This window comes from Platalea leucorodia (genome assembly GCF_965183815.1).
Source record: "Platalea leucorodia genome assembly, chromosome: 3".
In the NCBI taxonomy this organism is placed as follows: domain Eukaryota; kingdom Metazoa; phylum Chordata; class Aves; order Pelecaniformes; family Threskiornithidae; genus Platalea; species Platalea leucorodia.
In genome coordinates this window covers 20,529,568-20,556,651 of record NC_138825.1, presented here as the reverse complement: position 1 = coordinate 20,556,651, position 27,084 = coordinate 20,529,568, and the positions used below count along the sequence as shown (strand labels likewise).

General features: G+C 46.9%; 1 protein-coding gene across 1 annotated transcript in view; it reads left to right on the top strand.

Moving 5' to 3' along the window:
* COQ8A (coenzyme Q8A) overlaps positions 1–25,625 on the top strand; it is a 48,790-nt gene extending 23,165 nt beyond the window's left edge. The window contains exons 5-15 of the mRNA XM_082305263.1: positions 3,818–3,892; positions 11,168–11,290; positions 14,878–14,963; positions 16,083–16,223; positions 17,457–17,538; positions 18,962–19,055; positions 19,931–20,072; positions 21,964–22,071; positions 22,845–22,910; positions 23,686–23,772; positions 24,260–25,625. Coding sequence (XP_082161389.1) covers positions 3,818–3,892; positions 11,168–11,290; positions 14,878–14,963; positions 16,083–16,223; positions 17,457–17,538; positions 18,962–19,055; positions 19,931–20,072; positions 21,964–22,071; positions 22,845–22,910; positions 23,686–23,772; positions 24,260–24,553 — 1,298 coding nt within the window. The 3' untranslated portion in view covers positions 24,554–25,625. The remainder of the gene's footprint in view (positions 1–3,817; positions 3,893–11,167; positions 11,291–14,877; positions 14,964–16,082; positions 16,224–17,456; positions 17,539–18,961; positions 19,056–19,930; positions 20,073–21,963; positions 22,072–22,844; positions 22,911–23,685; positions 23,773–24,259) is intronic.
* The last annotated feature ends 1,459 nt before the right edge of the window (positions 25,626–27,084 follow it).

Here is a 27,084-nt window from a genome sequence, read left to right as displayed (position 1 = left end):
GTAGGAGTTACTTGGGAAGGCAAACACTGTAACCTCAAATGTCCCCTCCTTCATCCTCCTTTCTCCAAGCTTTTACTGCTGAGCATGATGTTACATAGTGTGGAGATCCCTTTGATTGATTTGGATGAGCTGTCCTGGCTGTGTCCTCTCCCAGCCTCTTGCCCACCCTCAGCCTACTCATTGCGGGGTCAGAGTGGGAAAAAGAAAAAGCCTTCATGCTGTGCCAACGCTGTCCAGCACCAGCTAAAACATTGGTGTGTTATCAACACGTGCAGTCCCAAATCCAACACACAACATGATACAGGCTGCTGTGAAGAAAATTAACTCCTATCTCAGCCACACCCAGTGCACAGCATTATTTGTGTTCAAATGTGTGCCTGGGCCACAGCCTTTCAGCCGGGTGGGTGTGCAGAAGAGCCCTGGAAAACAAATCTGAGTGGCATTTCAGCAAATGAGTGGTGTGGCTCTGACCCCTCCTGTCTGATACTTGCTTTCTGAACCTTAGAGCGTTAGTCTGGTTTGTAAGGTGAGGAAAGGTGAAGTTTTCCACGCTGGTTTTTGTTGCGTGAGCTGTGTGTGTTCCAAATGCCACAGTGAATGAAATTCAGGTTGGTAAAGGAGAAGGTAATATGTTCCTGAAGTTCAGGGTCAGAGTGATCCCTACAACTGATGTTAGTAGATGGAGTTAGAGCCATGAGGAATTTAGCCTGTTATTTAATTCCCTAATTTCATAGTTCTTCTGATAATAACTTGGTAAGAATAAAGGAATAATGTGAGTAACTGAGACTGTGAAAAGTGGCAGCTTTTTCTAAGCCCTAGACTTTCAGGGAAAGGGCCAAGTTTTGGCATTGCTTTGATGAGAAATAAAACTTTGAGTTGTCACCTGTTTTTTGGTGATAGAAGGTTACATATACAGCTGATTTCATTTTTGCAGGTTTGATTACTAAGAAGCAGCAGATGCCTAAGATGCATATGATCCTGCACAGTCCCAAGAGTATTATCTGCCCTCCTGCTACCACATTTAGAGCAGGGCTGCATATGCCCGGAGATGTTTCCAGGTAGTTATTGAACATTTGAAGGAAGAATGCTGCATTGCATTTTCACGTAATGTCCTGAGCTAAATATCCTGCTGTGCACTCTGATTGTAGTGTGAAGATGCTTGAAGCCTTTGTTTAAACTTCAGATCTTGAAACCTTAGCAGCTGTTTAACAGTGAACTTGGTTAGGCCTGGCTTTAGTTTATTTGAAACCGTTGTTGACTGATGATTAGAGTTTGTTTTCTAGCAAATTGGACAGAGTGGAGCAGTGAGAAAATTCTAAGAGGAGCTATTGTAGCAGAATGTCTTTTTCTGGCGTAGTCTACAATATGGTTTAGTTCAGATGCTCAACTGTGTATGGCCATGAGAGGGGAGGTGCAACACGTACTTGTTTGGTGTCTGATCTTGCCTACACTGATGTAAAACACTAACAGCTTTGGAGCGTGCTGGAATTTCTCCAGCTTTATTCTGGAAGGCAGGGTAGAATCTGGTTCCTAGTCTTTTGTTTGCCTTTGAGGTGGTTTGTGTCTTAACGAGGAAGAGAGATTAGAAACTTCAGATACGTTTTATTTTAGGTACAGGCAGTAAGTCTCAGTAGTGAATGTAGAGCCTTAAGGAGGAGATGCAACATATTTCATTTGGAACTAATTGCTGCCGGCCCAGTTCAGCCCAGCTCTGATAATGACCAAGCTGATTTCTGATGGGGAGCATTGCTTTGGAGGCGGTGAAAGTGGGATCAAGGCCAACAGAAGTGCTCCCTGAGTGGTATTCCATCTAGAAAACCACATTTTGTTGATGAGGTGTGTCTTCACTGGCTTCCTGTCTGACTCTCGGTGCTTTCTGTTCCAAGTTACTGTCTCACCTGTGGGATCTGTTTGGAGATGACTGTATCAGCATTTTAATAGATATTATGCTCTGTTTGAAAAGCCTCTTTGCTTCTTTGCTGTGGAGTCTATGGATATTTTTCTCATTTTGTTCAGCTAATAAAATCTTTGGATTTCTGGTGCGAAAGACTTGCTCAATGGTCATGTGTGGCTTGGCACTATTGAAGGGTCTGCACAAGTTAGCTAGTAACTGCAGACTTCCTTAGGCTTGAATTTGGCATTTCAGTGCCACATCTCCATAGGAAAACTTGCAGAAAATAGGGAAAACTTACCCCCCCCCCCCCCCCCAAAAACCCACCCTCAAAAATTATTTCAAGGTTTTTTAATCTAAGTATTATAATGTTAAAATCATGGCATCCTTTGAAAGTTATATTTCTTCTGAATGTAGATTTCTGTATTATGCCATATGCTCTTAAACATTCATGTGCAATGGAGAATGAAAGGTTGTCTGACAGTTAAATGGCATGGGAGTGGCCCTGGAAGCAGTCCTCACGAAGGCCTTGTAATGTCACCGATGCCTCCTGTGCCCCGTGCTTCACCATGTGCTGGAGTCTTTGACCAAGTGCACATAGTCTTCAAGATTGCAAGATGGAGCTGTTTCTGAAGCAGACATACGATACAAGTTTGAAATTTTATTGGTAGAAGCAGGGTTGTAATTACCTGATGGGAGAGAGTAAAAACTTACTATGCAAGGCAAGGTTCAACTTGTTTGTGCCCAGGCTTCCTCACTTGAGGCTACAAAATGTGTGCGCGCATTTCCTCCTGCACTCATGGACAAAATGCCGTGTGCTGGTCAGCTACGCTTCCTTCATTGTGTCCCCTGGTTGTTTTACCCGGGAAGCTGTCCCGTAGTGCCTGAAGGAGGGCTTGGGGTGCTCGAAAAACACGCACACCCAGTACTGCTAGCAGTGTGGGAGTGAGGCATGGCGGGATGCACCGTTGCTGAGGAGATGTGGAGCACCAGCTCTTCTGGTTGCCCATATCATTTATTATCCAGAAAAATAAATATTTTGAAATTGGGAAGGCAGTGAGACCGTTGCTGGTATGGATTACTGCATGATTAGATCTGTGTCTCATTAATCTTCATGGCTTTGATCAGGTTAGTGGAGGCAGATAATGCTTTTTTTTGTAGTCATAGCTTAATCTGTGTCTGTGAGACAACGCCCTAGAATTCACTGCTTGCAAGGGTGATAGTTCACATGGAGTGCTGCTGTTTGGTCTCATGGTCTTACTGTTGCTGTGCGGGGTTACTCCCCAGCACAGCTCCTTGCAATTGCAGGCTACAACACTGCTTGCATAAGGTGGGCCTCAGGAACGACATGTTTCTGTTCATCATAGTCAAGGAGCGTGTGTAAGTCAAAGACAGCTAATGAGCACAAATAAACCCGAATGCTTAGACAGCGGGGTCACAGAGCCTTAAAGTTTACTGGCAGTGGCTTCATCTAAATACGGTTTTGCTTCCCCCGCCTGTGGTGGCATGGTGGGGGGTGAGGGGGATTCTGTTCTTTCCTGAAAATTGTACTGGGAGAACCATGTTTGTGAGATTTTTTTTTTTTTTCCTTCCCTTCCCTTCTCCTAAACTCCACGATTTGAGTCTACAGCAGGACCTCAGCCAGAGCAGAGATCTTGTTGACATGCTTTATAAAAGCTGGACATGCCAAACTGGCCTAGCCTATGATACCTGGCTGGCATGCTGGGCTGAAGAAGTACAAGAGAAAACTGTTCTGTGTCAAACTTGAAGATGACTCCATTGCAAAAGCCAGGATGTTCTAATCAAGCTGTTTTGCCGCTATACATCTGACCGTGTAGCTTAAGGTTAATTACAAAAAATGCCTCTGTATGTGGCTCGGAAGGTTCTTTTCATTCTGACCTGGGTCTTTTTCTTCTTATTTTAAAGGACTAGCTGTTGGTCTTGGCATTGGGGCGTTGGCAGAAGTTGCAAAGAAGAGCCTTAGACCTGAGGAACGCAATGGTAAGCCCCTTCTAAATCCTCACTTTTTTTTTTTCTCCTTATTTTTTTTTCTTTTTTCCCCAGACGCAGTTTACCTGCATTTGCAAGATTTTATTCTTTTGAAAGCTGGGATGGTGAGGCAGTCAGAATAACAGGGGGATGTGGGTAGTTCTTTTATTTTTAACATAATCCTTCTCCACCTCCAGACTCTTCTCCCATTTAGGTACATCACAGCCTCACTATGTAGACAGAAGTCAGACGTATATGCGAGACAACTGAGTTTATGTCGGCACAATTTGTACAGCTTAGTTTCCCAGCCACCCCCAAGTTTGAATACTATCCCTGTGCCCATTCTTGGATTGTCTTGGCCTAACAATTTTTTTAAACTGTTCAGTGAAACTAGGTAGTTCTGTCAGTACAGAAACCGTAGATGAGCTCGTATGTCCGAAAACTCTGTTAGTGGTTGCAGTCCGTTTGAAATTTAAGGATGTTCTGCCTAGGAGGAACTTGGAGGATGGCTGCTGTCTTTTAAGAGAGACAAAACACTTTATGTACATGTTAAACGGCAATTATCTACTTCCAGTATCTATATTTTTGCCTTATTCTAAAAGGTTCTCATAACAGGTCAGAAGGCTGTGCTGTGCAAAACGACCTGATCCTGTTTCCTTCCCAGCTTGTTTCAAGTTGGAGGTAAAATGTTCCTAAGTTGTACCTGGCCAGGTACATGGTGACTTTCTTCTCAGCTTATGTGTTGGTAAAATACGGTGGTACCGAATGGTTGTGTACGGGTGAATGGTTTAGGGGGTAGAAAGTACATGGTGTTCTTTCCTAGAAAACATGAGATTACCCTAAAGTTTATGGCTCCATTCACTTGTTTCTTATCCAGGAAAAGCTTTGGTGGGATACTGCAAAATGTGAAGTTCTTTGTTACAGTTACTGCAGGCTGTTTGGTCTTCAGCTGGTCTCTCTGGTTTGACTAGCATGTTTGTGTGTTTAGATTATTTCCAGTGACTGGAGGGAACTGATGAAAGGGTTAAGCACTTGCAGCTAGAAGTAAAAGTGAAGTCAAATCGTTCCTGGTTCAGAAGCATTGCTTTGAGATAATGACAACTGCTGGGTCCTTGTAATTTTGCTCTGTGGCCAGTGGTGTTCTACTACAAGGCCAGTTTGTGTTTTCCCTGGTCTTTGGGGGTGAGGGAAGGATGGAGACTGAGATAGTGTGAACCTCTATTGCAGGAGGTACTGGAATAGCTGAAAATTGAAGAAATTTGGAGGGGGAAGAACCCTAAAAAAACAACCAACCAAAAAAACCCCAAACCAAAAAACAAGACCCCAGCAGATGAAACGCATTCCCTGTGGTGGGGGGACAGGGGTAAGGCAGGGGTTGTGTGCCACCCAGGACACTACTTGTTAATACTTCCATCTTTGTATTCCCTGTACAACTAGGCAGTGCAGAGCAGCCCAGCAGAAAAAAAGGATCCTTGGCAAAGAGTTGTTGTTTCTCTCCATGACCTGAAGTGTTTGAGGCTGGGTGGGTTGCTTTGCTTTGATTTAAAAGCATGCATTCAAGCAAACATGGCCCATCCTGTAGAGAATCCTTGAAGGCTTTTGCTTTCAGCGCTTGTGATGTTTGACAGGTTGTTCATACCTGTTGGAAGCTTTGCTTTTAACAGAAGAGGAATTGCACAACTGTTGGTATTTCTCTTCTTGCCAGATTATTTTCTATTTGGGCACACCCCAAAGCGAAAACACGAGCTTGCAGAGCTCTGAAATTTGAGGGAATAACATGAGCTTTGTTTCTCTTCCTTACAGCATGAGAAAGGATTATTTATTTTCTTTCTTTTAAGAGGGCAACAAACACTTTTTCCATGCAATAAAGCAATTGCACCTTTAGACTTTTTTCGTTTTGCTAGAGAAAGTATTATTTTCCCGTGTAACTATAACTTGGTGCCAGAAGCCTGCTCTACAGTCTGAGTCATGCTTTGGGAAGAGTAATTCTCTTGAATAAACCTTAATTAAAGAATAAGGCAATGAGAGAACTGCCGACTTCGATGCTAGGCAAGGGAGTTAGAAAATGACCTGGCTTTTATTTTTAGCTGTCTTGCTTCCCCTCTTGCTGTCATGTCTGCTTAGATAAGAGCTTGGAGCAGTGGTTACACTGTAAATGAGAAGTGTAGTGGGATGGAGAATGGGCTAAGAGCAGCAAGTGTTGAGGTGAGGCAGATGTAAAAGACTATTTCAGCCCTCTTACTCTTCTGGAGCTTTTCAGGCCAAGGACACAGGAAAGTCTCCAGGTGACTCAGCTACAGCCTCTAGCTAGTGTCCTTGGATGCATTTTCCACAGGATTTTACAGTGGTGGGTGACGCTCCATGGATGAGAGCTCCCTCCCTGGGCTCTGCTTCTGCAGAAATGCATGGCAGAGGATATGTACACAGTTTTGAGTCCAAGATCCTGTTGTCCTGCTGTTCTTCTGGCAGTACCAGCCTTAGCTGTTCTTGGGGGAAATCTCTTGACATAGGTACCTCTACATTTCTTTAAAAACACCTCTGCACCCCTTTAATGATTTCAGCTTGAGGCATTTGCGTCCAAGTTTTCTGGCTGCCAGCACCGTAAGGTTGGGCTAAGACTTGTCTCTGAGAATGACATATCGTCCTGTTCTCTGGAAGCTGGTAGAGGATGTCTTCTTTCCCCACTGCGGCAATATTAATAGTAACTCCTTGGCACTTCAAACTTAAACAAGTGGGATGTGTATATGCCCAAAGGCATGCCTAAGAATTTCACACTCTCACTGGCATCCAGGAATGATGGGAAAGAGCCTTCTCTTGGTTACCCTCCTCTTGTCCAGTCAGTACAAATGAAAGTGTTTTCACACCTTTAAGATGGATCTAGAAACACTGGTCCTTCAGTCACAAAACTGCAAGCTGGAAACTCCTGAGCTACAAGGGATCCTAGCAGCATGGCTTGTACTTCTTCCCATTGCTGTTATCAAACGGAGGGACCACAAATGCCTACTCTCCTGCGCGTTCTCTAGTAATTGTGCTAGTGCTGATCTGTCTTTTCCTGCCCAGTTTCCCCATCCTTGTTTAGTAGCCACAGGGCCCTTCTTTCTCTGCCTCGGATTGTCTCTGTTTCCATAAACAATTTACTACTTAAGGGATTTATCCTAGAACAAAAAAGTCTGGTGCAAGAGTGTGTGAATTTCTCCCTCTTCCATCTAAGCCTGATGTCCTGGACATAAATTCTTTCCACTGCCAAATTCCTGTGAGTAGGTGCAGGCTTTGTGGTTTTTGGTTTGGTTTGGTTTGGTTTTTTTTGGGGGGGTTATGGGGTGGTGTTGGTTTGTGGCTTGGTTTTTTTTTTTTTTAGGGCTTGAGGGCCTAATGCTGCTCTCTTTAAGTTCTTTAACAAGTGGTTTGGTTCATCTTATTTCTTTAAAAAGAGGATGGCTGTACTTGATTTCCAGTGGGAATTTTCTTGGTAGGCTGATGTAGCTCATTAAAAATAACCTCCTTGGTCACTGGTGACCTTGATGGCAGTCTCAGTATTTGGAGCGTGTATCTGAAGTGTGAGGCTGACATGGGGTGGGAATGGGAGGGTAGAATAAATTTCCAGGAATAAAAATGTAAGAGTGCCCAGATAAATAGCTGCCATTACTAGTAAAGAGACTCTGGGTTCAAGGTTAATTTTGTAACTTATTAATGACTTGTACCGGGCTGTTCTACTAGGCACTGTGCAAATGCCAGGCTGGGCAGAGCCCCAAAGGGCTGGCAGCTGGCCTAGGTTTGAGTGTAGAGTTGTTTTTTTATGAAAAGGAATAATGCAATCATCTCCTTCAGTTTTCAGTCTTAAGCGCTTAGGCTATGTTCTCAACACTTCCCTTGCCCCGAAGTTTGTGTGGTGGATGGTCCTAAAAACAAATACACGCGAAGTCCAGTGGCTAGTTCTCCATTTGACAGTAGCAAAGGAGGTGGAAGAGCAGTGAGACAGCTGTGAGACGCACCCAGGTTTGGGAGGGTTCATGTCGATTCTGGATTTGGAAAGGAAGATGTGGGTCAAGCAGTCCTGAGGGCATCTGTCCGCTGCCTCCGCTGTGGAAGAGCGAGCTGACAGGCTCCAGGCACTGTGGCTGCGGGAGCCTTCAGTTCTGAAGTCTCCTGGTTGCCACAGCTTGTTTAGATGTGACTTCTTTTTGCCTTTTTTTCTTTCCCTGATGAAGTAGGGTAAAAAAGCAACTTTGTGATTTTAAGATGGGGAGGGAATTGTTTGCAGCATCAAGTGTTACCTGCAGTCTTTGGGGAAAAACATGAATTTACTGAAAACTGGTGTATTTTTTCATGAACTTGTGCTGGTTTTTATCCCCACTTCCTTTCCACCCAGCCTTGGAAGTCTATGTCCGTTTTCTCTCTGTTTTTTCCTCTTTGCTTGCCATTTACATAATCCTGCTTTTGACTCTTGCTTTGAAGTCACTTTCTTGTTCATGCCCACTTTTAGCAAAGTACATAAACAAGCAGTACCCGATCACGTGCTGTTGGGCTGCCCGGTGATCAGGTAGTGCCCCTGTGGGCTTGACTTCAATGAGAAGTACACCAGGAGAAGAGGATGGGGAGTGCCTGTGTCTGGCTCTTTCTCTGATAAGACTCTTAAAATTGTCAGGGTTCATTGGCTTCTGGAGGTGACTTTAATCATTAACTAACTCCTTTATACTGCTGCAGACTCAAAGGAGGATGTTTGTGTGTGCAGGTGGTGTGAAGGAAGGTAAGGCTTTGACTTGGTAGTTTCTCTAGCTCCTGTTTATGTGTATGTCAGAGCTCATACAAGGGTTCATTTGCCTCATCATTGCTAAGGACAGAATTTTCCTGATGGGACAGTTGAGAGCCAGAGCTCTGTTAGATGGCTCCAAGCACTCCACTCTCCAGAACCAGCTTTTCAAGTGGGCAAAGCCACAGCCTTCTGCCCTAGGCAGTGCTACCTATTCAGCCTCTCTGACTCCTTACATTCAGGATCCAGAGCAAAGTGTGCTCTGAGGATTGCTGTGTGTGATGCAAATGGTGACTTCTGGGCCCCTCCTGCTTTTCTGTATCTTGCTTTCAAGAGCAGGATAGTTGTCCTGTGTACTCCCTCCTGGTGTTTTTATTCCTCTCTCCTTTTCATGTCCATTCTTTACTTGGGACAGGGATTTGGATGGATAGATGATGTCCCACATGCAGTGCCGTCTTGCTGCTCTGCCACAAAACAGGTAAAGGAAAGGAGGGGCTGAAGGACAGGGAAAGTCAGTGCTTGACACGCTCTGTGCACTGCCAGTGGAGAGTTCAGTGGCATGACTTCTATGGGGACAGCTTTGTAAGCAAGCCAGCTGTTTGCTGGGGCTGATGAAGGGAGTCTGTCAGATCAGTAACATGCTTAGCGCCTCAAGAAGGTTGTACCAAGTTGTGTGAGCCACCAGAGTTTAGACAGCAGCCACTTCAGTCTGACTCTTGTCTCTTTCTCCTGTCCCATGGCTGGTGTGAGCTCCCTCTGTGTTCCTTCTTGAGAGCTAGCTGGAGATGGAGAGGATCTCTTGCTGCTGTAGGCGCTACATGACACACCAGTAACTTCCATCTGCCCAAGGTCTTCAGGGCTGTTGCAGCTGCCATGCCTTTTTGGGCCCCGCTTGTTGTATATGTGGGCTTCGGCTGTTCTGTCCTTTGTACCCTTTCCTCCAAAGTGTTGGGGGGGGGGGGAAAAATGTAGCTCCAAGATCGGCATACCAGCTGTGGGCCCTGTAGCATGGCTGTAAGACCTGACCTTCCTCCTGCTTGGCTCTCCAGCAGGAGCTGAGCAGCAGCCCCAAGAGAAGTGGTTGGCGGGTGCCTGCCTGCCCCTTCTGTCCCTGCTCTGCTGGGCATTGCCTGGAGGAGGAGTCTGGGGTTGCTTCTCCCAAAGGGACCCCAAAATTGAGTCAGGGTGTTCTTCCCTCCTCCTTTTCTCTCCCTTTAAAAAGAAAAAAAATGTGGAGGGGAAGTGCTTCTTATGCCATGTAAAAACCACATTGCATACTTGGGGCTGTGGCGCTGGTGTGTACATGGCCGCAGTGATTACTTAGTGAGCCTGTCAGACAGCAGGCCTTATCCTTTCCAGGGGACAGGACTGTGTGTGTTTGAGTATGTATATTTTGGGCCTTGTTCTGTGCAAGCTGATGCTTGCATGACTGCTGATGGGAGTAAGGACAGAAGGGTTTGGCCTCCTCCCTGCATGGCCTCTACATGCAGTCAGAACAAGTGACTAACTACATTGAGATGTTCTTCAGGCTAAAGGCAGCATCTTTCTCAGTAGGAAGCTGCCCATAAGAACGTGGTGAGGAACGCCATGCATGTGTGAGGATGTAAAAGGGAAAAAGGTTGGCAATCTTGACAAGAGGAATTAATTTCCCTCCCAGCACAATTGTCAAAGAGCAGCATGGTATCACAGATTAGAGCTCCTGCTGGGCTTCTCCTGTGAGGACTATCTCCAGCCTCCCTGGATTTGACTAGTTTGATTTACCTCATCACAGATTTACAATCTGCTGCTTTTTCAAAATGCTACATGTAGCCATGGTGTTTTGGGGTTACGGTGTTGGGAGAGTTTGTTTTGCCTGTGCATCAGGAGATGACAGATTTCAGTTTGATTAGAAAAGAATGTTATTGAGGACTTCGAGATGGGACAGTTGCATCTGCTCTCTACAGATGCCTAGTGCACGCTCTGGATGTGTAATTGCACGGCAATATGTGTTTATGTATGAATCTGTGTTTTGGGCAAGAATTACTGGGTATGAGAAAGGAGGTTTGGAGCTGGCGTGAATCCCTGCTCCCACCTTAAGAAGTGCCAGCATGTTCTTAGTCTATTCCAGTGTGCTGTCAAAGCTTTTGACAATTCCTCCTTGCTGTGGCTCACCCCTGCTGCTCTTCCGAGGCTATGGCAATGCTGCAGCCTGCGGTGTGGGACTTGGGAGACCTTGACGGAGTGTTTTAGGCTGAGCTAGCTGGTACAGCGAGTTCAAGCACCAACATCTGCCCAGGATCCTGGCCAGTTTGCATAGCCTCCATGGATGTCTGTGCTGCTGTGACTTGCCGCTGCTGGCCCTCAAGCCAGCAATGTCAAAGTTGGCACAAGACGTGTGTCCAGATGCAGTCCATGCCCCTGGGTTGCAGTGAAGGCACTGAGTGTAGTCCTAGTTTGAGTTCTCTGGGGAAGGGCAAATCTGTTGAATGTGGACTAACACAATGGATTGAGCTCACTGAGGTAAGGGTGCTCTTCATCCATACATTTTCTCTCCTCAGGAAAGAAAGCGGTGATGGATTCCAGCCCGTTCCTGTCGGAGGCCAATGCAGAAAGAATTGTGAGAACCTTGTGCAAGGTCCGGGGAGCGGCACTGAAGCTGGGACAGATGTTAAGCATTCAGGGTAAGTAGTAGCATAAGTCCTCAGCTGTCCTCCTTAGCAGTGCTGCCAGGTGGAGCAGTTGATTTCTTGTGATACATGGTCAGCTGTCTGGAATCGGTGTCAAGTGAATGTGGAAGGAGTAGACAAGTGGCTTTCTCATGTGAGAGCAGTGATGGAGGTATGTTTGATTCAGTTCAGTCTAATCCCAATATGAAATAACTAGATGTGTGCACTATATACCACCACTTTCCCAACGCCCCTATTGTGTCAGGCACAGAAGTGAAGTTTACTGAAAATAAGGTGATGCTCTCTGTGAATTTTAATGCCTGTGTTAAAAGCAGTCGTTGAGAAGCAGAGCTATATCACACTCTGTACGCATGCGTCCTGCTAGAAAGGAGGAGGACGATGACAAGAACATGATCCTGTTCTTTGTTCACTGAAAGTGGTCAAGGTTATATCCAAAGTCCTCTCCTGTTACAGCATGTTTATGGTTTATATGCTTTGTTGGCTCTGAAGCTTTGCTGGAAAGGCCAGTACAGCTGATAATCTTATCAGGTATAAAACACTTGTTTTCATCTTGAGGAGACTTCAAACTGGTACTTACTCCATCAGGCTCTGAAGTCAGTGATCACAGGTGAAGGCGTGAATGACATCAGTGTCTGTGCTGAACTGTTAGGTTACTCCTGGAAGATAGCAGGTGTGCTGAATTCAAACCTTATCTGGACCTGTCCACTTTGCCTTCCTGCCCAACTTGATAGGGAAGGAAAGAACCAGCCAAAGATAGCTGTTACACTTGTCTGGAAATAGCTTTCAAGATGTCACTGAAACTGAGTCAGTGTCTGAGTGTTTGAAGTACTCGGCTTGCTTGGCTTGTGCTTCTACTTGAATTTTCATAGGTGTTGATTGATGAGGCTGGATCTAGCATTGTATTAAATAACTTGAGCTAGCCAATAAAGCAAGACCAGCTCCCTGTTCCAGAGAGTCCTGATTTTGGCATTTCATTGTTCTTCATTTGCTCATCACTTGTTTTAGGTGCGTGCCAGGCTGATGGCAACATTCACAAAGCTAGGTGGGAGGCAGCAGCTGTTATGTCAACCCATATGCTGTTTTCTCACCCTCTAGAAACTGCCAGGTGCCAGTGACTGGTGGTTCACAGCGCAGATCCAGGAGGAGCTCTTGTGCTCCTTGCTTTCTGTGGCCAGTGCCTCTAGTATGTGGGATGAGTGAGCCATGTCTGGAAATCAGCTCTGAAGTTAACTTGTCTACCATAGGTGGGGATTAATTTCAAATTCTTAAGACACTATTGAGTTGCACCTGATGTGTCCCCAGAGCCTGGTCACAGCTGCCCTAGGCTTGGATGTGGGTGAAGAGGGAATAGCTATGAAAGGCCAGCTCTGAGGAGCAGAAATACTCTGGATTTTTGTCATGTGCCTGCTGTCTCCTAATGTTACTGAGCTCTGGCAGGAGTGTCAAACACTTGCTGACTGACTTCACTTGGGTGTCAAGAACATACAGGCCTTTAGCAACCTCAGTGGCGCTGCCCAGCCCTCATTTGACTCTTGTGACGAGTGCGTGGAGTGCTGCGATGCTGGCGAGGACATAGGCCCCTGGTAACCTTGCTGAGGGACAGTTGTGGTGACATAAGTTAGACACTTCCAACAGTGTGGAGTATCGGGTTCTTGGGCTGGCTGTTTGGACAGCAGGGCTTCACACAGTTCTTGCCACGTCATGGGCTTCTGTGTGGCCTGGTGAGTTTGAATTGGCTTCTTCTATTAACAGGGATGTGTGCTAATTGAGCACAGAGGCTCTGTGTTGCCTTGTCCAGGTGCAGCTGAGCACTTGTGAGCTAAACCACCCAGAAGTTACAAAGCAACGTCCTTAAAAACCCCGATGTCTGCTTCTGGGGGTCAGTGGATTTGTCAGGGACCCACGTCCCTGCAGGTCATGCACAGAAAGGATGCCCGGAATCACCCCGTGTTCTGGTGCGTGTGCTCTGGAAGACATCGGACAGGCAGCTGCATTTGCCAGCTGAGAGTGCCCTGCCTTGACTCTTGCTTCGTGTTTTGTTCCAGTAAGGCCTCATCAGTTTACCACAAAGATGTATAGCCTTCTTCATCAGCATGTTGTAAGCCTCATTTTGTCAGAGTTGCCTCTGCAGCATGACTGATTTTAATGTTGCTGCTGAGTTTCTCTACAGTCAATCTGGACTTGCAGGTTTCTTGGCTGTTTGCTGTTGCGCTAATGAACAAAGCGGTGGTGGTCAAGCAGCCCCAGTTAAGAATGCCCTCTCAGACTAAAGGTTGAAATACCTTGTGAGTTTTTTGGATGTCAGCAATAAGCAAAACAACAGAAGTTGATCCTAAATGCCTGTGGCAGACCCTGATATCTTGACACAAACGGCTTCTAGGAGCAGGAGTCACTTTTAGTGAGGTCTGTTCTCTTTCTGCACGGTCACCCTAGGAGGTGCAGGTTATCACGTTACAGCGTGATGGCTAATACTTTCACATACCCCTGAGAATAGTTTTTATAATGTTCAGAGGCTTGGCAGTGATACCAAGGGATACACCATTGATGATAGAGCAGAATTTTCTTTCAGTGGTTGGAATGTGCCCACAAATGCAATGTCTAGCCTTCTTGCAGGGTTATAACGTCACAACAGAAGTTTTACTCACTGTTCCTGCAAAGCCTGTTGATTTCTGACTTGCAGTGACAGAATGGGAGCTCCTCTTAAAAACTCCTGTTGATTCTACCGTGGGGTTTTGTTAGTACTTTTAAATGCTGCTCATGGCTTTGGTGGGAATTTCTAAACAACGCTGAGTGTTAATGCCATGTGTCTGCATTTTTCTTGCAACTCCTTTCCACCCCTCTTCCCAGGACACAGTGCTCTTAAGGTAGCTGTTTGTTTCTTGTTTCCTGGGATAGACTTACGGTTGTACGTGCATCTGTAAATGGAGAGGAATGAGATTTTTATTTGCATGTCACAAGTGCATGTGCAGGTTGAGTTCTCGAGATAAGGCTGGTAGCCTGGACTTCTTTCCAGCATTGGGAGAGCAGCAGATAAATCTTAACTCCTCCATAAGCCTCCCTAAGAACCAAAAGCCTCCGTGCTGTGCGGAGCTGCCTGCTGCTGTTGACAGTGCTGCTGGACAAAGCCAGGGAGCACTATGACAACTGATGCTTAATTCCAAAGTATAAAAAGTTTCTTAGCATGCTTTCTAGCATATTCATATTTTGTCTTTCCCTTGGTAATTGGGAGAAACTTTCTTCTGCTGCAGCAGGAGGGTAGCTTAGGAGATGTTTGGGTAATACGCAGGTTTTTTGCAAGAGTGAAAAGGAAGGAGTAGCTTTTTCCCCTCTATTTTGCTACTTGTACACAGGACTTTTGGCTCACTTCTAAAGATGTGATGCCTCAGGAGATGCGCCTCAGGTGCTACTTCTGGGTATGGAGAGTTTCTGAACTAGAATTATTTCCAAAACCTTCAGTGGGGTGTGCTTGGGGGCAGGATAACCTGGCTTATCTGAATGCGGGTGCATGTTTCTTTGTGGGCTGAAGAAGAACTGGAGAACACGGTGCCTGCACTGACTGCCGTGTGCTTTTCCCTTGGCAGATGATGCCTTCATCAACCCCCATCTCCAGAGGATTTTTGAGCGTGTACGTCAGAGTGCTGACTTCATGCCGATAAAGCAGATGACGGTGAGAAATATTCCTTCCTACTTATGAGGGGAGGAGGGACAATAACAGAATAAATGTCACCTGTGACATACCCCAGTAGGGGAGGTGGATGGGGATTTTTAAGAGTATTCTTTCAATAAATGTTGTGTATTTTCAGTTGTGGGTAACATCTGATTCCTTATCTCAACTGTGTGCTGCCTTTTCTCTCCAAAACATTGAAGCTCAGCTCTAGACAGAGGAGAAAAACACAGGGGTTTTTTATATCCCGAGACTATGCTGATGGAACTGGATGTTGTACACTAATATGATTATAGGGTCTTGTTGAATGTAGCCTCCTCTTCTGTTTCCTCTCGTCTTTCTCATGGGTATTAAGCCAGTGTCTAGAAGTGCCTACATCCCATTTTAGAAACAGACTTAAAAGCCTTAGTTTGATGGAAAATTAACAGCAACTTTGTCCTTATTTTTTTGGTTAAATCTAACCCACCATCAAGAAAAGCCAGAATGAAGCAAACTAAGTTTGCTTTCTCCTATGTACATGTTCTCTCTTTGTTTCTACTTCCCTCTGTAAATTAAGGTGTGAAGGGTGATGCAAAAGGAATTGACAGCACTACTTATCTTCTGAAAGACACTGAGCAGAGACAGAACTTAAATACGGCAGTCTGGCAACGTAGCAAAAAAGCTATTAAAGCAGGCTGTGATGTTTAATTGTCAATATTGCCTTAAGGAGAGTCACTCTTGCATGCCTGGATTGCTTCTGTTCAGTTTGGCAGCATGACGAAAGAGGAGAAATATCTAACTCCTTGCTTGTTTTCTGGAAGAGAACAAGTGGCACCAAAAAGGGGACTTTTGTATTGCTAAGGCAGCGGTGTTTGTGCTCAAGATCTCTGTCCTTTAGGCCAGAGCAACAGAGCCTCACACAGATCTGATCAGCATCTGTTTAGTGCTGGGGGAGCACTGCTGGCTGGACCGCTCCTCGCGATGGTGTGCACTGAGGAGGAAGGGAGGACAATCAAGAAAGCAGGCTATAGGTACATAGAACTACTATAGGCTGCGTGAGTCACCTTAGAGGAACGTGATTTCCAATAGCGAAAAATCTTAAATCTTGCTTCCCATACCCTAATGCTTTCTTTTTATTTGTAGAAAACTCTGAACAATGATCTTGGCCCCAACTGGAGGGATAAACTGGAGTCTTTTGAAGAACGCCCCTTTGCTGCTGCTTCAATTGGTCAGGTTCACCTGGCACGCTTGAAAAATGGGAAAGAAGTTGCCATGAAAATCCAGGTGGGCTTTACAGACCAGCCTTGTCTCTTGTCTGTGCCTGATAGAAGGGCAGGGGAACTGCATAAGTATATTTACTGCTAGACAAATAAGAAACACTTTAATGCAAGTGAAAGTTTGGGTCCAGCAATGTCTTACCTAGTGCAAGCAGAAGGGAGGGACAGAAAAGGTTCTGCAGCTTGAGCCAGTCTCTGACTCCAGATGAGCAGGAGACGTCTCATAGGTATATCACTGCAGCATAGGGATAATGGTGGTGAGGGACTGCTTGTAGTTTTAGGGCTGCGTGTGAGGGTCCTGCCTGCTCCGTAGATCAGTCCCCTCTCTGGGATGTGCACGTGCCACATGCCCCTTTCTGGCCACAGCCCAAAGGTTAAAGAAGTTTTAGGTGACAAGCAGGCGCTGACTGAGCAGTGCCAGTCTGACGATGCAGGAGGGTATTCACTAACTCACGCTAAAGCTGTCAGCAACTTCAAGCAGATATTTCTAACAGGAATGGGTTCTGGAGCTGAAACCCCTTGTACAACATGGTTTATAATCCAAAGGAGTGAGATCCCTTACTGACTGAGCAGGGTCCAAGGCAAAGTTGGTCATCTGGTTGGTGTTTTTTGTAACATGGGGAGATTTTAGAAACAGTATGGATGGGTACTGGTGTCGTCTTCTCAAGCCATTTGTGTCCAAAGTACTCTATGAAGTTAGGCCAAGGTAAAAGCAATGGAAATTTAACCCTGTGGCATCAGCACACATTCTCCTCCACAGCAGCGTAGGCTGGTCCCCTTCTTGACAGGCAAGGTGAGAAAGAACAGGAGGAGGCACCTTTGCCAGGACTGGGCTGGGGCCTCACTGCTTGCCCTGCTGCTGTGGATGAAACACTGGGGCTGTCAGTGGCACGTCCTTTCAGCTGTGGTGGGGAAATGACTGACTGCCATCTCTGTTGTGAGATTTGTGTGTCTAAGAACCTTTCATGTGTTGGAAGAGTCCCTGTCAGAGGACCTGAACCGGCCATTCTGGTTGCAAGGAGCTGCATCTTAGCCTCTCTGTCCCTCATTTTAGATGTTGGGCTTTCGATAAGCATTTAGAAGAGGGATGTGTGGCTCAGGTATGTCCTGGTTCATTGCCAGGCTGTAGGTGGCTGTGTTGTGGGGGTCAGTGGATGTTGTGCTGGAAGGCATTTTTCTCTTATTCTGTACAACCGGGTCATCTAGTCTCAACACTGCCCTCTCCCATTCTGTCCTGCAGTACCCCGGAGTAGCCCAGAGCATCAACAGTGATGTTAACAACCTGATGACTGTCCTGAGCATGAGCAATATTCTCCCTGAAGGTAAAAAGACAGAGACCCTTGGCAGGCCCTGTGTTCCTGCTGGTGCAGGTTGAGTTCTGCCAACCGCTTTCAAGAAGCGCATTGCATACTGCTCTCCATAGACCGGAGGGAGGAAACCGCCTCAAGAAAATAGTGAAAAGGACTTAAGAATTGATAAGTCTGCCCAGGAGCAGATCTCTTGCGGAAAGCAGGAGAGGTAGTGGATGTGGGCAGTGGGCGCAGGGCCAATTTGGGGAGCCATGCTCTGCTCTGCTCTCCTGCTGCAGAGCTGCCACTGCCTTTACTGGGCACGTGCCTGCTCCAGTGTCCACTCCGTGGGGTGGGAGTTGGTTTTTCCTGGCCGTGTATGTGCACGCGCCTGCCAGACTAATGTGCACTTGTCTCTGTGTGCTCTTTATAGCGAAGGACCCATAGGGACTCCTGGCAAAGTATAAAGTGTCTGGGTATACTCACTTTTGATGGCTTTCTAGGCATGAAGTGTGGGCAGTGTTCAGGTTAGGTAGTCTTGCTTTGTCCCTGTTATTTTCTGGTACATTGGGCAGAACTCATTTTTCTCCATGTTTCCTGTAGCTCTCCATGCCTGCCATTCTCTGCTCTTCCCAGTCATTCTCTGCTCCTCCCAGTCAGAATTATGGAGAGGTGGAGAACTGTCAGACTTGGAGCTTGCTCAGTATCCCAGCACATGGAGAAGGCCCTTTTCTCACAGGGAATGCAGGACTTACTACTCCTTTTTTTTTTTTTTCAAATACCTGCCTGCAGCAGCTGTAAATCTTAGTGAGGCTGTACAAATACTGCTTTAAAATCAGGCTGGGTGCTGACAAAACCTGGGACTGTTCTCTGTGGTGGCTGGGCAGGGCCCTGCAGAGGCTGCTGCAGTCCCAGCTGTCTCTGGCCCAAGAAGTAGATTGGTTTTCCAGCTCCAAGACTGAGAAGATGGGACTTGGCAACTCAGGCCCTGGCTACGTGCTGCTGCAGTTCACTCTTAGTCACGCTGGCTGTTTCTGCCTAGCAGTGCCTGCTCCCAGTTGTAGGCAGATACGGTTTGGAGCCTTTTTTGCCGCTTTTGCCCAGACTAGCGTTTGGGTGCTTCTGCTCCTTGATGCGTGTCTCTGCACAGCCATGCCAATACCAGGAACAGACAGCTTGGCCTGTGGGGTGGGAGCTGGGGGAAGGACAGAGCCCTGCTGTGCAACAACGATGTGGATGTACCTTGCCTTAGGAGCAGCTGCATAGCCTTGGCCTGGGATTACCCGCAGATCCTGTATCTAGTTGGAAATACGTTTTGGCTCTCTGAGGCCTATGGTACTCTTCAGCTCAGAGTTGGCTGGATAGCAGGTTGCTCCTCAGCTGCAGCTCTGGAAAGCTTAGCCTGAGGGGCTCCTTTTTTCTAAGTCTACTCTCTTCTCTGCTGTTTGACTTTCAGGTTTGTTCCCTGAGCATTTGATTGAAGTCCTGAGCAGAGAGCTGGCCTTGGAGTGTGACTACGAGAGAGAAGCTGCCTGTGCAAGGAAATTCCAGTATGTTCACACCATTGCCTTCAAACCCTCCCGCCTCCGTATGTGTGTGAAACGCGGGAGAGGTTGCTTAGCTTCAGGGGCAGCGGGGAGATGAATGCCGTGCCCTGGGATGTAGCACGCGGGAAGGGTGTGTGTTTGTGGCCGGAGCTGTCCCCTAGAATTACCACCTTGTCTCAGCCAGGCCTATTTTCAGTCAGCTGAAATGTGATAGCGTATCCTCTCTCCTCCAGCGCGAGCCTGTCTGTTTTACCACGTGTGAAGGTACTGCAGTAACTCTTGAGTCCAGGTTGCAGTGCTGTTCTGTGTACTCTTATGTTAGCCTGTTGTAAGCTTCTCCCATCCTTTAGTCTCAGAGGTTTTTCAGTTCAGCTCTCTTACAGCAATTAACACCACCAGCACCGCCTGCTCCCTTGGCTTGCTGTAGCAGTGGGGTCCAGGTGGTTTTTACACGAAGGCTGGATGAGGGAGAGCTGCCAGAGGCTGGATGTCCCTCCTGTCCCTCTGCAGAACCGCCCCTGTGGCATTGCTCCCCTTGGAAAAGGCCTGTTTCTTCCATGTGTGTAGTTTGGCCCTGAAGCGAAGTGGGGTGAGCAAAAAAGCCTGGTGACCCTTGATGTACCAGCCTGGAGCTCTCCTAATATCACTGCTCTGGCAGGAGATGTGACCTCAGGAACTGGCAGCAGCTGTAAGTCATCAGCGTGGTGTCTGGTGACTTGATCCCTACTGTAACTGCTGAGGAAAATGTCTCCTGGCAGCCTCAGCCAGGCTATGGGGAGAGGTTGTGTGAGGGGGCCGTGTGCTGTGCGAGGTGTTGCGGAGGGGCCTGGCTGCTCCTGGGGCTCCTAACCTTTTCTTGTCCTTTCTCTATCCCCTAGGGAGCTTCTGAAAGACCACCCCTTCTTTTACGTCCCAAGAGTAGTGGATGAGCTGTGCAGCAAGCATGTTCTGACCACAGAGCTGGTGTCTGGCTTCCCCTTGGATCAAGCTGTAGGGCTGAGCCAGGAGATTCGAAATGAGGTACCGTGGGGTGGTCTTCCTTCTCCCCTCGCTCAGAGCAGCGGGCTCGGCCTGCCCGGTGACCGATAGATCAGGGGATGCTTTGCGGAAGGGTAAACCCTGAGCAGTGCAAAGCAGGGCTGGAGTCAGGGACTGTCTGGAGCCTCTCGGAAGATTTCTGGATAGGGAATTTGGCCGTGATGCTGGAGTCTCCTCGGGCTAGTCTAGGCCTTGCAGGTGGCAGCATTCAGTGTGGAGGGGTTGGAGGGGTAAATGGCAAGGGTGGCTGAAGGGGAGGTAGCCTAGCTGGGTAACCTCTAGATGTCCTGTTTCACTCTCGGATGACCTTAAGATTGGGAGGGATTGTCAGCTAGAGGAAGACAGGTCTTGTTTTGCAGCTGCTCTTTTGGGCAGCAGTGCAGAATCATCTCCTGCCCTTGTGCGAGTGTTTGGGTGTCATCTTCTCCTGTGGGACTGACCTGTGCTGCACGAGGCTGCTGGAAAAGTACCTCTCGGTAAACAGGAGGGGGGATGTGGGCATGGGTAGGTGGCAGTGCTGAATATAGCAAGGGATTGGAGTGCTGTGGTGGGACAAGCAGCTGCTCCAGTAGCAGAAATAACTGTCCTGGTATTTGGATTTTTCTTTTTTTTTTTTTTTTTTTTTTTTGTCTTGGTGTGAGCCGTCAGCTGTTAGCAGGTCACTGGGCAAGAGGGCAGAGTATGTTCCTCTAGATAAACAGATCTCAGCACCATACTGGACTTGAAGCTATGCCAGAGCTGGCTGCTGTCACCCCTGAGCTGTCTGTTCTTAGGGCCTGTTCCCTCCGATGAGCTGCTGTATCATCAGGGCTGCTTTTAAAAGGCTGTGAATTGGGGTGTTGCTGCAGGAGCAGCTCTTCTTTCCTCTAAGCGACTGGCCTGGCTGACCCATAGCCTTCTGACCCAAATGGCAGTGCCCTGTAGCAGGGTCTGGCTTGCATTTGGTGCTCTCCTCCCTCCCTCTTGGATGTGATGTTTCCATTCAGCTTTGCAGAAGCTGAAGAGGGGCAGAATGAGGCTGGCAGTTCTTCTGCTGAACAGTCTCCAGCTTAAATATCCTCACAGAAAAGCTCTGCTACTCTTGCTTCCCCCGTGCCTGTCAGTCCCAAGGTGTGGGTCTGCTGTTCCTCCCTCAAGCTGGGTCAGTGCTGAGCCCAGCAGAAGACTTGGCTGAGGAATACATGGTGGGTGTGTGCATCTAGTGAAGACCCCTTTCAGTAATGGTTTGGACCTAGCTCTGTACATTGTGGCAGCTTTACAGGAAGAGACTCTCCTCTTTAGCTTCTTCAGGCCTTTAACTTAAAATGCCCTGGAACCGCATCTCATTTCCCCTGAGCTGCCTTGGCTTCATTTTGGCCAGGGTCCTGCAGGACTTCCCACCAGGGTAGGCTGTAATGCTCTACTGGTCTCCCCCACCTCCGCTTCTGGATCCCTGTTCGCACTGTGAAGGTGTTTCTTTGCTCTCAAAGCAACAACCAAGGGCGTAGTCAAAGCTGGGAAGGTAAAAGGCAGGACGAGGACACAAGTAACACATGCAGTTGGACAGCCCCTGGAGCCTGCTGTTCTCTGCTGCCAGGTACATGGTAGCAGCCCCTCTGGAGGCACATCCAAGTGCTGACATGAACTACAGCTCAGGCTGATGTAAAACTTGCATGGCACCTGTGCTGTCTGCTAAGGATGTCCCATGGCAGGCGTGGGCTGGGAGTTGTGGAGGGGCTCTCTCCCACCTCTTCAGGAGTTTTGCAGCATGGAGCAGGTAGTTCCTGCCAGTGTGGTGATATGTTCCCTGTTTGCTAATGCCTGCTGTAAATTACATGTGTGAGTAGGGCTTGCTGCCCTCCTGACTTGCTTCTTTCTTTCCTTGCTTTTCAAGATCTGTCACAACATCCTGGTCCTGTGTCTGCGGGAGCTGTTTGAGTTCAGGTACATGCAGACTGACCCAAACTGGTCAAACTTCTTCTATGACCCACAGTTGCACAAGGTAAGCCCAAGCAGCCACTGTTCTGCCTGTACAAGAGCTGTTTTTTACCAGCTTTTGATTATTCCCTGCTCCCAGAATTTAATGAGCCCTTACTGACATTCTCCGATTCCTGTGCTTGAGCCTTGGGCAGGTAGGACAGCTGAAGCTTGTCCCTTTGCCACTTGTCCTCACTTGGTCTGGGGTGAGAGAGCAGGGCTCCTGTAACCCTGGCTGCCTGCCTGCCTTTGGCCTTAGATCCAGGCACAGCTACTTCCTTAGCCTCACGGTCTGTTTTGATCTGTTTGTGGGATGCTGCAGCTGGCAGTGCTCTGTCAGCGTGCTCCTGAGCCAAGGACTCTCTAGTTGAATGCTCTTGTCTTGTGCTGTGCTGAAGATAAGGGTGCCTGGGGAAGCAATTGCAGATGTCCTGCTTGTTGGTTTGGCTGCTTGCTTGTGCCCTGCAGGTCAGATGGAATTGCTTGCTCATCCCTGAGGTCTGTGTTGGAAAGTGCTAGGAAAAGGTTCTGTGCTGCTCTGTCCCCATGCAGAAAGCCTGAGCAGAGTTATCAGCTGAGCAGGTGTGACAGTGTAAGCATAAGCCATACCTCCTCTGCCGTGCACTAGTGCAAATGTTTGTGCTGCTGTCAGGAAATAAAGGAGTTAGGGGGAAGCTGAGCTGCAGTGGAAAGGCTCTCCAGCCAGCTGAGCTTCCTGAAGACATCAGGAGCCTTCTTAAAGTCTGGCTCTACTTGAGTGGTTGACACTGTAATACAGATGGGTTTGTCCATTTCCAGGTGGCCCTGCTGGACTTTGGAGCAACACGAGGGTTTGATGAGAAGTTCACAGATGTCTACATAGAGGTGAGGACTTGCACTGTGTCCTGGAGTGCTGTACTGGGAGTATTTGCAAAATTCTGCTTATCTATTAGCTGTATCACTTTGTACTTGAATCCCCTCTGGCAGCAGAGGGAAGCAGGGCTGGAGGCAAAAGAGAGATCTCTTCCTGTTTCATCCCTTACCACAGCCTTCTGCATGTCTGCTGCAAGCCTCTGGCTGGCTGAGTTCGGATATTTAAATTGCATGACAAATGTGGAGAACTGTAATGTTGCTTACTGGGAGCCTCGGGCAGCAGAGCATATCTGAGTACTCAGTTTGGCGATTTTTATATGAGGGCATGCAGGAATTGCTTGTCCTGTTCCCCGTCTCTTCCTGTGATTTCTAGCTTGCTTACAGGCTTATAAATTTATGTGAAGTCGTATGTACTTCCTTTGTGATCATCATGTTCTGCACTTGATAAATTGAGCTGCAGGGGCCAGCAGCTGTCACCTAAAGCTTCTCACAATTGGCTCTACTGTTTTGTTGGGGGAGGGGCTGATAGATTCATCAAGCTTTTTTGATGTCCCTTGCATTCTCTGGGCTATGCGTAGCCCCGCTGGGAAGAGCTTTGGAGAGCCAGCAGCTCTGTCTTTTTGCCAGATAGCTCTTAAACTGGCCAACATGCAGACCCCTGCAGATGATGGCAGAGGCAAGGAAGCAAGCGGGCAGCATGTGTACCTGTAGCCTATGTAGTAGTCCCGTACTCAGAATGTTTTTTCAGTCATCCCCTAGCTGTCCTGAAAGTGTTCCTCCTATTCAGGTAATCAAGGCAGCTGCTGACATGGACAGAGACAGAGTACTGAAGAAGTCAATTGAAATGAAGTTCCTCACTGGCTATGAAGTCAAGGTATGGAGCAGAAGGGTCTGCTTTTAGTGGTGGCTAGTGATAAGTCTGTTGCGGGTCTGTGGACTTCCCCAGATTTCTTGATGTGGTAAAAGCCAATGTCAGTCTGAAAGCCTTGTTGATAAGGATGAGGGAGGAGGGCAAAAAAGATTTTGGCTTTTGTTCTCTTACTTCCTTTTGGGAGCAGTAATGATGATACAGCTAGCCCCAAAACCACTGTCCTTCCTTCTTTCCCCCAGCAAGACCCTGCAGGTGGTGGTGACTGCTGAAATTTCACAACTGGGCAGATGGTCTTCTGGAAGGTTCAGTTGCTTGAAACTCTATTAACCAAATGTTCATCAGTCTTGCTGGGGGCTGGAGGTTACCTTTGTTGTGGGTACAGCTAGGTATTTCTCCTGAGCTGCTGCTGTTAGTGCTAGCATTTCTTCTTTTCCTCCCTGGTGGTTAAAATGGCTAGTGATGTTACTTATGCCTCTTTCCTTTTGGGCAGGAAATGGAAGATGCCCACTTAAATGCCGTCCTCATCCTGGGAGAGGCTTTTGCGTCCGAGGAACCTTTTGATTTCGGCAGCCAAAGCACCACTGAAAAGATCCATGCTTTAATCCCAGTCATGCTGAAGCATCGACTTGTCCCTCCGCCAGAGGAGACCTACTCTCTTCATCGGAAGATGGGGGGTTCTTTCCTTATCTGCACCAAACTGAAGGCCAAAATTCCCTGCAAAAACATGTTCCAAGAGGCATATAGCAAATATTGGAGCAGTAGGGGCAAGAAGCCAGAGGAGTAGTAAGAATGAACTAACATGTCTTGTTCTGAGGGCACAGTTCATCTGAGCCTTGCAGAGAGCGTTCTAGCCTCCCATGCGTTGCACCCCAGCCCTCCATCCTCTTGAGATGCAGCAGCCTGTGCCCTGGAAGCCAAGTGTGCGTTTCACAAGGACAAAGCTCTTCTTTCATGCTGTGTCTGTCCTACACTGACTGCCAGTACAGTCCGCAGCTTGCGGGAAACTATCTTCTTGAGTGCTTCTGTACTGTTGAAAGGTACCAGCTGACTGCCTTGAATGCATTTTTAACGTTGTGATGGTGGCTGCATATTGATTGGGTTTTATAACGAGAAGGGGAAGGAGGACAAGAGCAGAATTTAATATTGAAACCCGTTTGTAACTCTCCAAAAATCATTTTTTAAAAACCTTCCCTCTTTCACGCTAAGGTGGAATTCAAGTAGTTTTCATACTGTGAATTATAGAATGAAATACCAAGGTGTACTTTGTAAGTCAAGTGGTGGCAGTCTAAGAACCCTCCTGGATTTTACTGACATTGATGTAATGCAAGGGGTGTGTGTTTGTACATAGGATGAAGTTTTATGCTTTCTGCCTCTTTTTGGCTTGCAAGCTAAACATAGGAAATATTTTAAAAATCTGAGAATTAAGTGCCAATCTCTTTTAAACACACATGTACACTCACACAACCCATCTCGGTTTTGGGAGTCAAATATGTAATCAACAGAGCTATATCTGAACACAAATAGTGGGATTCTTCACTGTCTGGTAGGTATCAGCTTCCCCGAGGGCGAGTTAGATAGATAAGATACAACTCTGACACCAATTGCTTGCTGGACTCCTAACCAAGAACCTAGTCTGTCTGTCTCTCTGTCTTCCTGTAATGCAGAACTTAAGGCAAGGCAGACAAACACGTAATGTCTCTCATGAGCATTTCAAGCTTTTGCTGAAATGTCACACATGTAAAACCAGACGCACAGTTTTAAACTATTGGAGTCAAGCTAGGAAATTTACTTTCTTAGATTTTTGTACAAAGCCTGTACCTGTACGACTTCCTGATTTCAATAAAAAAGTGCTTGTGCGGTGGGCCTTCTGCCTGCAGTTTTTTCATCTTCTGGTGTGGTAATGAATAGCCAAGTGATCCATGTCCTGTTCTGTGGGATAAACAGGAGTTGAGCAGAAGGAGAAGCTTCCAGGTCTCCTCTTGTTGCAGTTGTTGTTTGCTCAAAGAATTGCTACTACCCTTATAAAGCCATCTATCTGTGGCCTGTTTGTTCCTTCATCTTTCCATTGCAGCTGTGTCACTAGTGCTAACAGTGATGGTGACAAGTTTACCAGGAGCCAGAGGCACATCAGCCTGAACATCTGCATGGCCATGAAAATCCCTGGTAATTGACTTGTTTTCTTGTTTTTTCCTTTGTTTTAATCACTCTGTTACCAGTCTCCTGGACACAGGTCTTTTTGCCTTTCCTCCACTTGTGAAGAAAGAGTGGGAGTTGATGCTTACCTGGTGCTAGTAAGGCAGATGTCCTTATCTGGCAAGTGCCAGATATTTAGCAGCAGGCTCAGCTGGTCCTACTCGGTTAACACAGCCCAGCCCAGGAATGCGGAGGTTGTATGATCTTAAATGTCAGGACCTAAGAAATCCTGACTGCTGACACTTCCAGAGGTAAAGAACAGGTAAGTGAATAAACGGTCTCTCTCAGGAGGGACCTTTGGGAAATAGGAAAACAGGTTATTGTATTACCTTTATTCCCAGATCATAAACATATCAATGGCTTCATTTAAGACTTGGTTGAGAAAGAGCCAGTACTGTTTAATTCAACTAAAAGTACTCATCAAGTTATTCCTAACCCTTTGAGAAGAGTGAACTCTGCTGTTCAGTGAAGTAATAGTTTTGCATTAAGCTGTTTAACTTTGTACACTGATAGAGTAACTTCCCTTGTTGTTTTGGGTTCTGATAGACGTCGTTTAGTTTTTCTCCTTTGGATCTAGACCTTGCAGCTGTAAAAACAGTGCAATTGTTTGAGATGTTAAATGCTTATGTTGTTAAAGGTTAAAAAGCAAAGTATAAAAAGCTGACAAGGGAATTGGATTAGGTGAGCTTCAGACCAAAATTTCTGAAACTGAAGATTCAGAGCCAGTCTGTTCAGAGAACTTCAAAGGCGGCAAAATATCTCAAAAAGAGCATTACAGTTCACTTTTCCAGTGAGCACAACTAGGTCAGAGTGGTGTGTGCTTGTTCATGTGACCACAGATCTTTTGTATACCATGCTGGGGGCATGAGTGTTGTTTAACTCTCAGCAAAAAACGTTTCCCTTCCCTAGATGAGAGCGTGTTTAAGAATAACATCAAGCTGAACAATGGACTTGTTTTGCATTTGCCTAAAGGGTAGCAACTAGCAGAAGGTAAGAAAGATGTTTCTTTATTAGGAGAGCTAATTAGAGCTCTCGGCCCCTAATTCTCCTGGCCTTCTGTGCATGTTCTAAAAGCGTTAATAATTCCTATAGTTTTGCCCAGAGAGATTTGTGACATGAGGA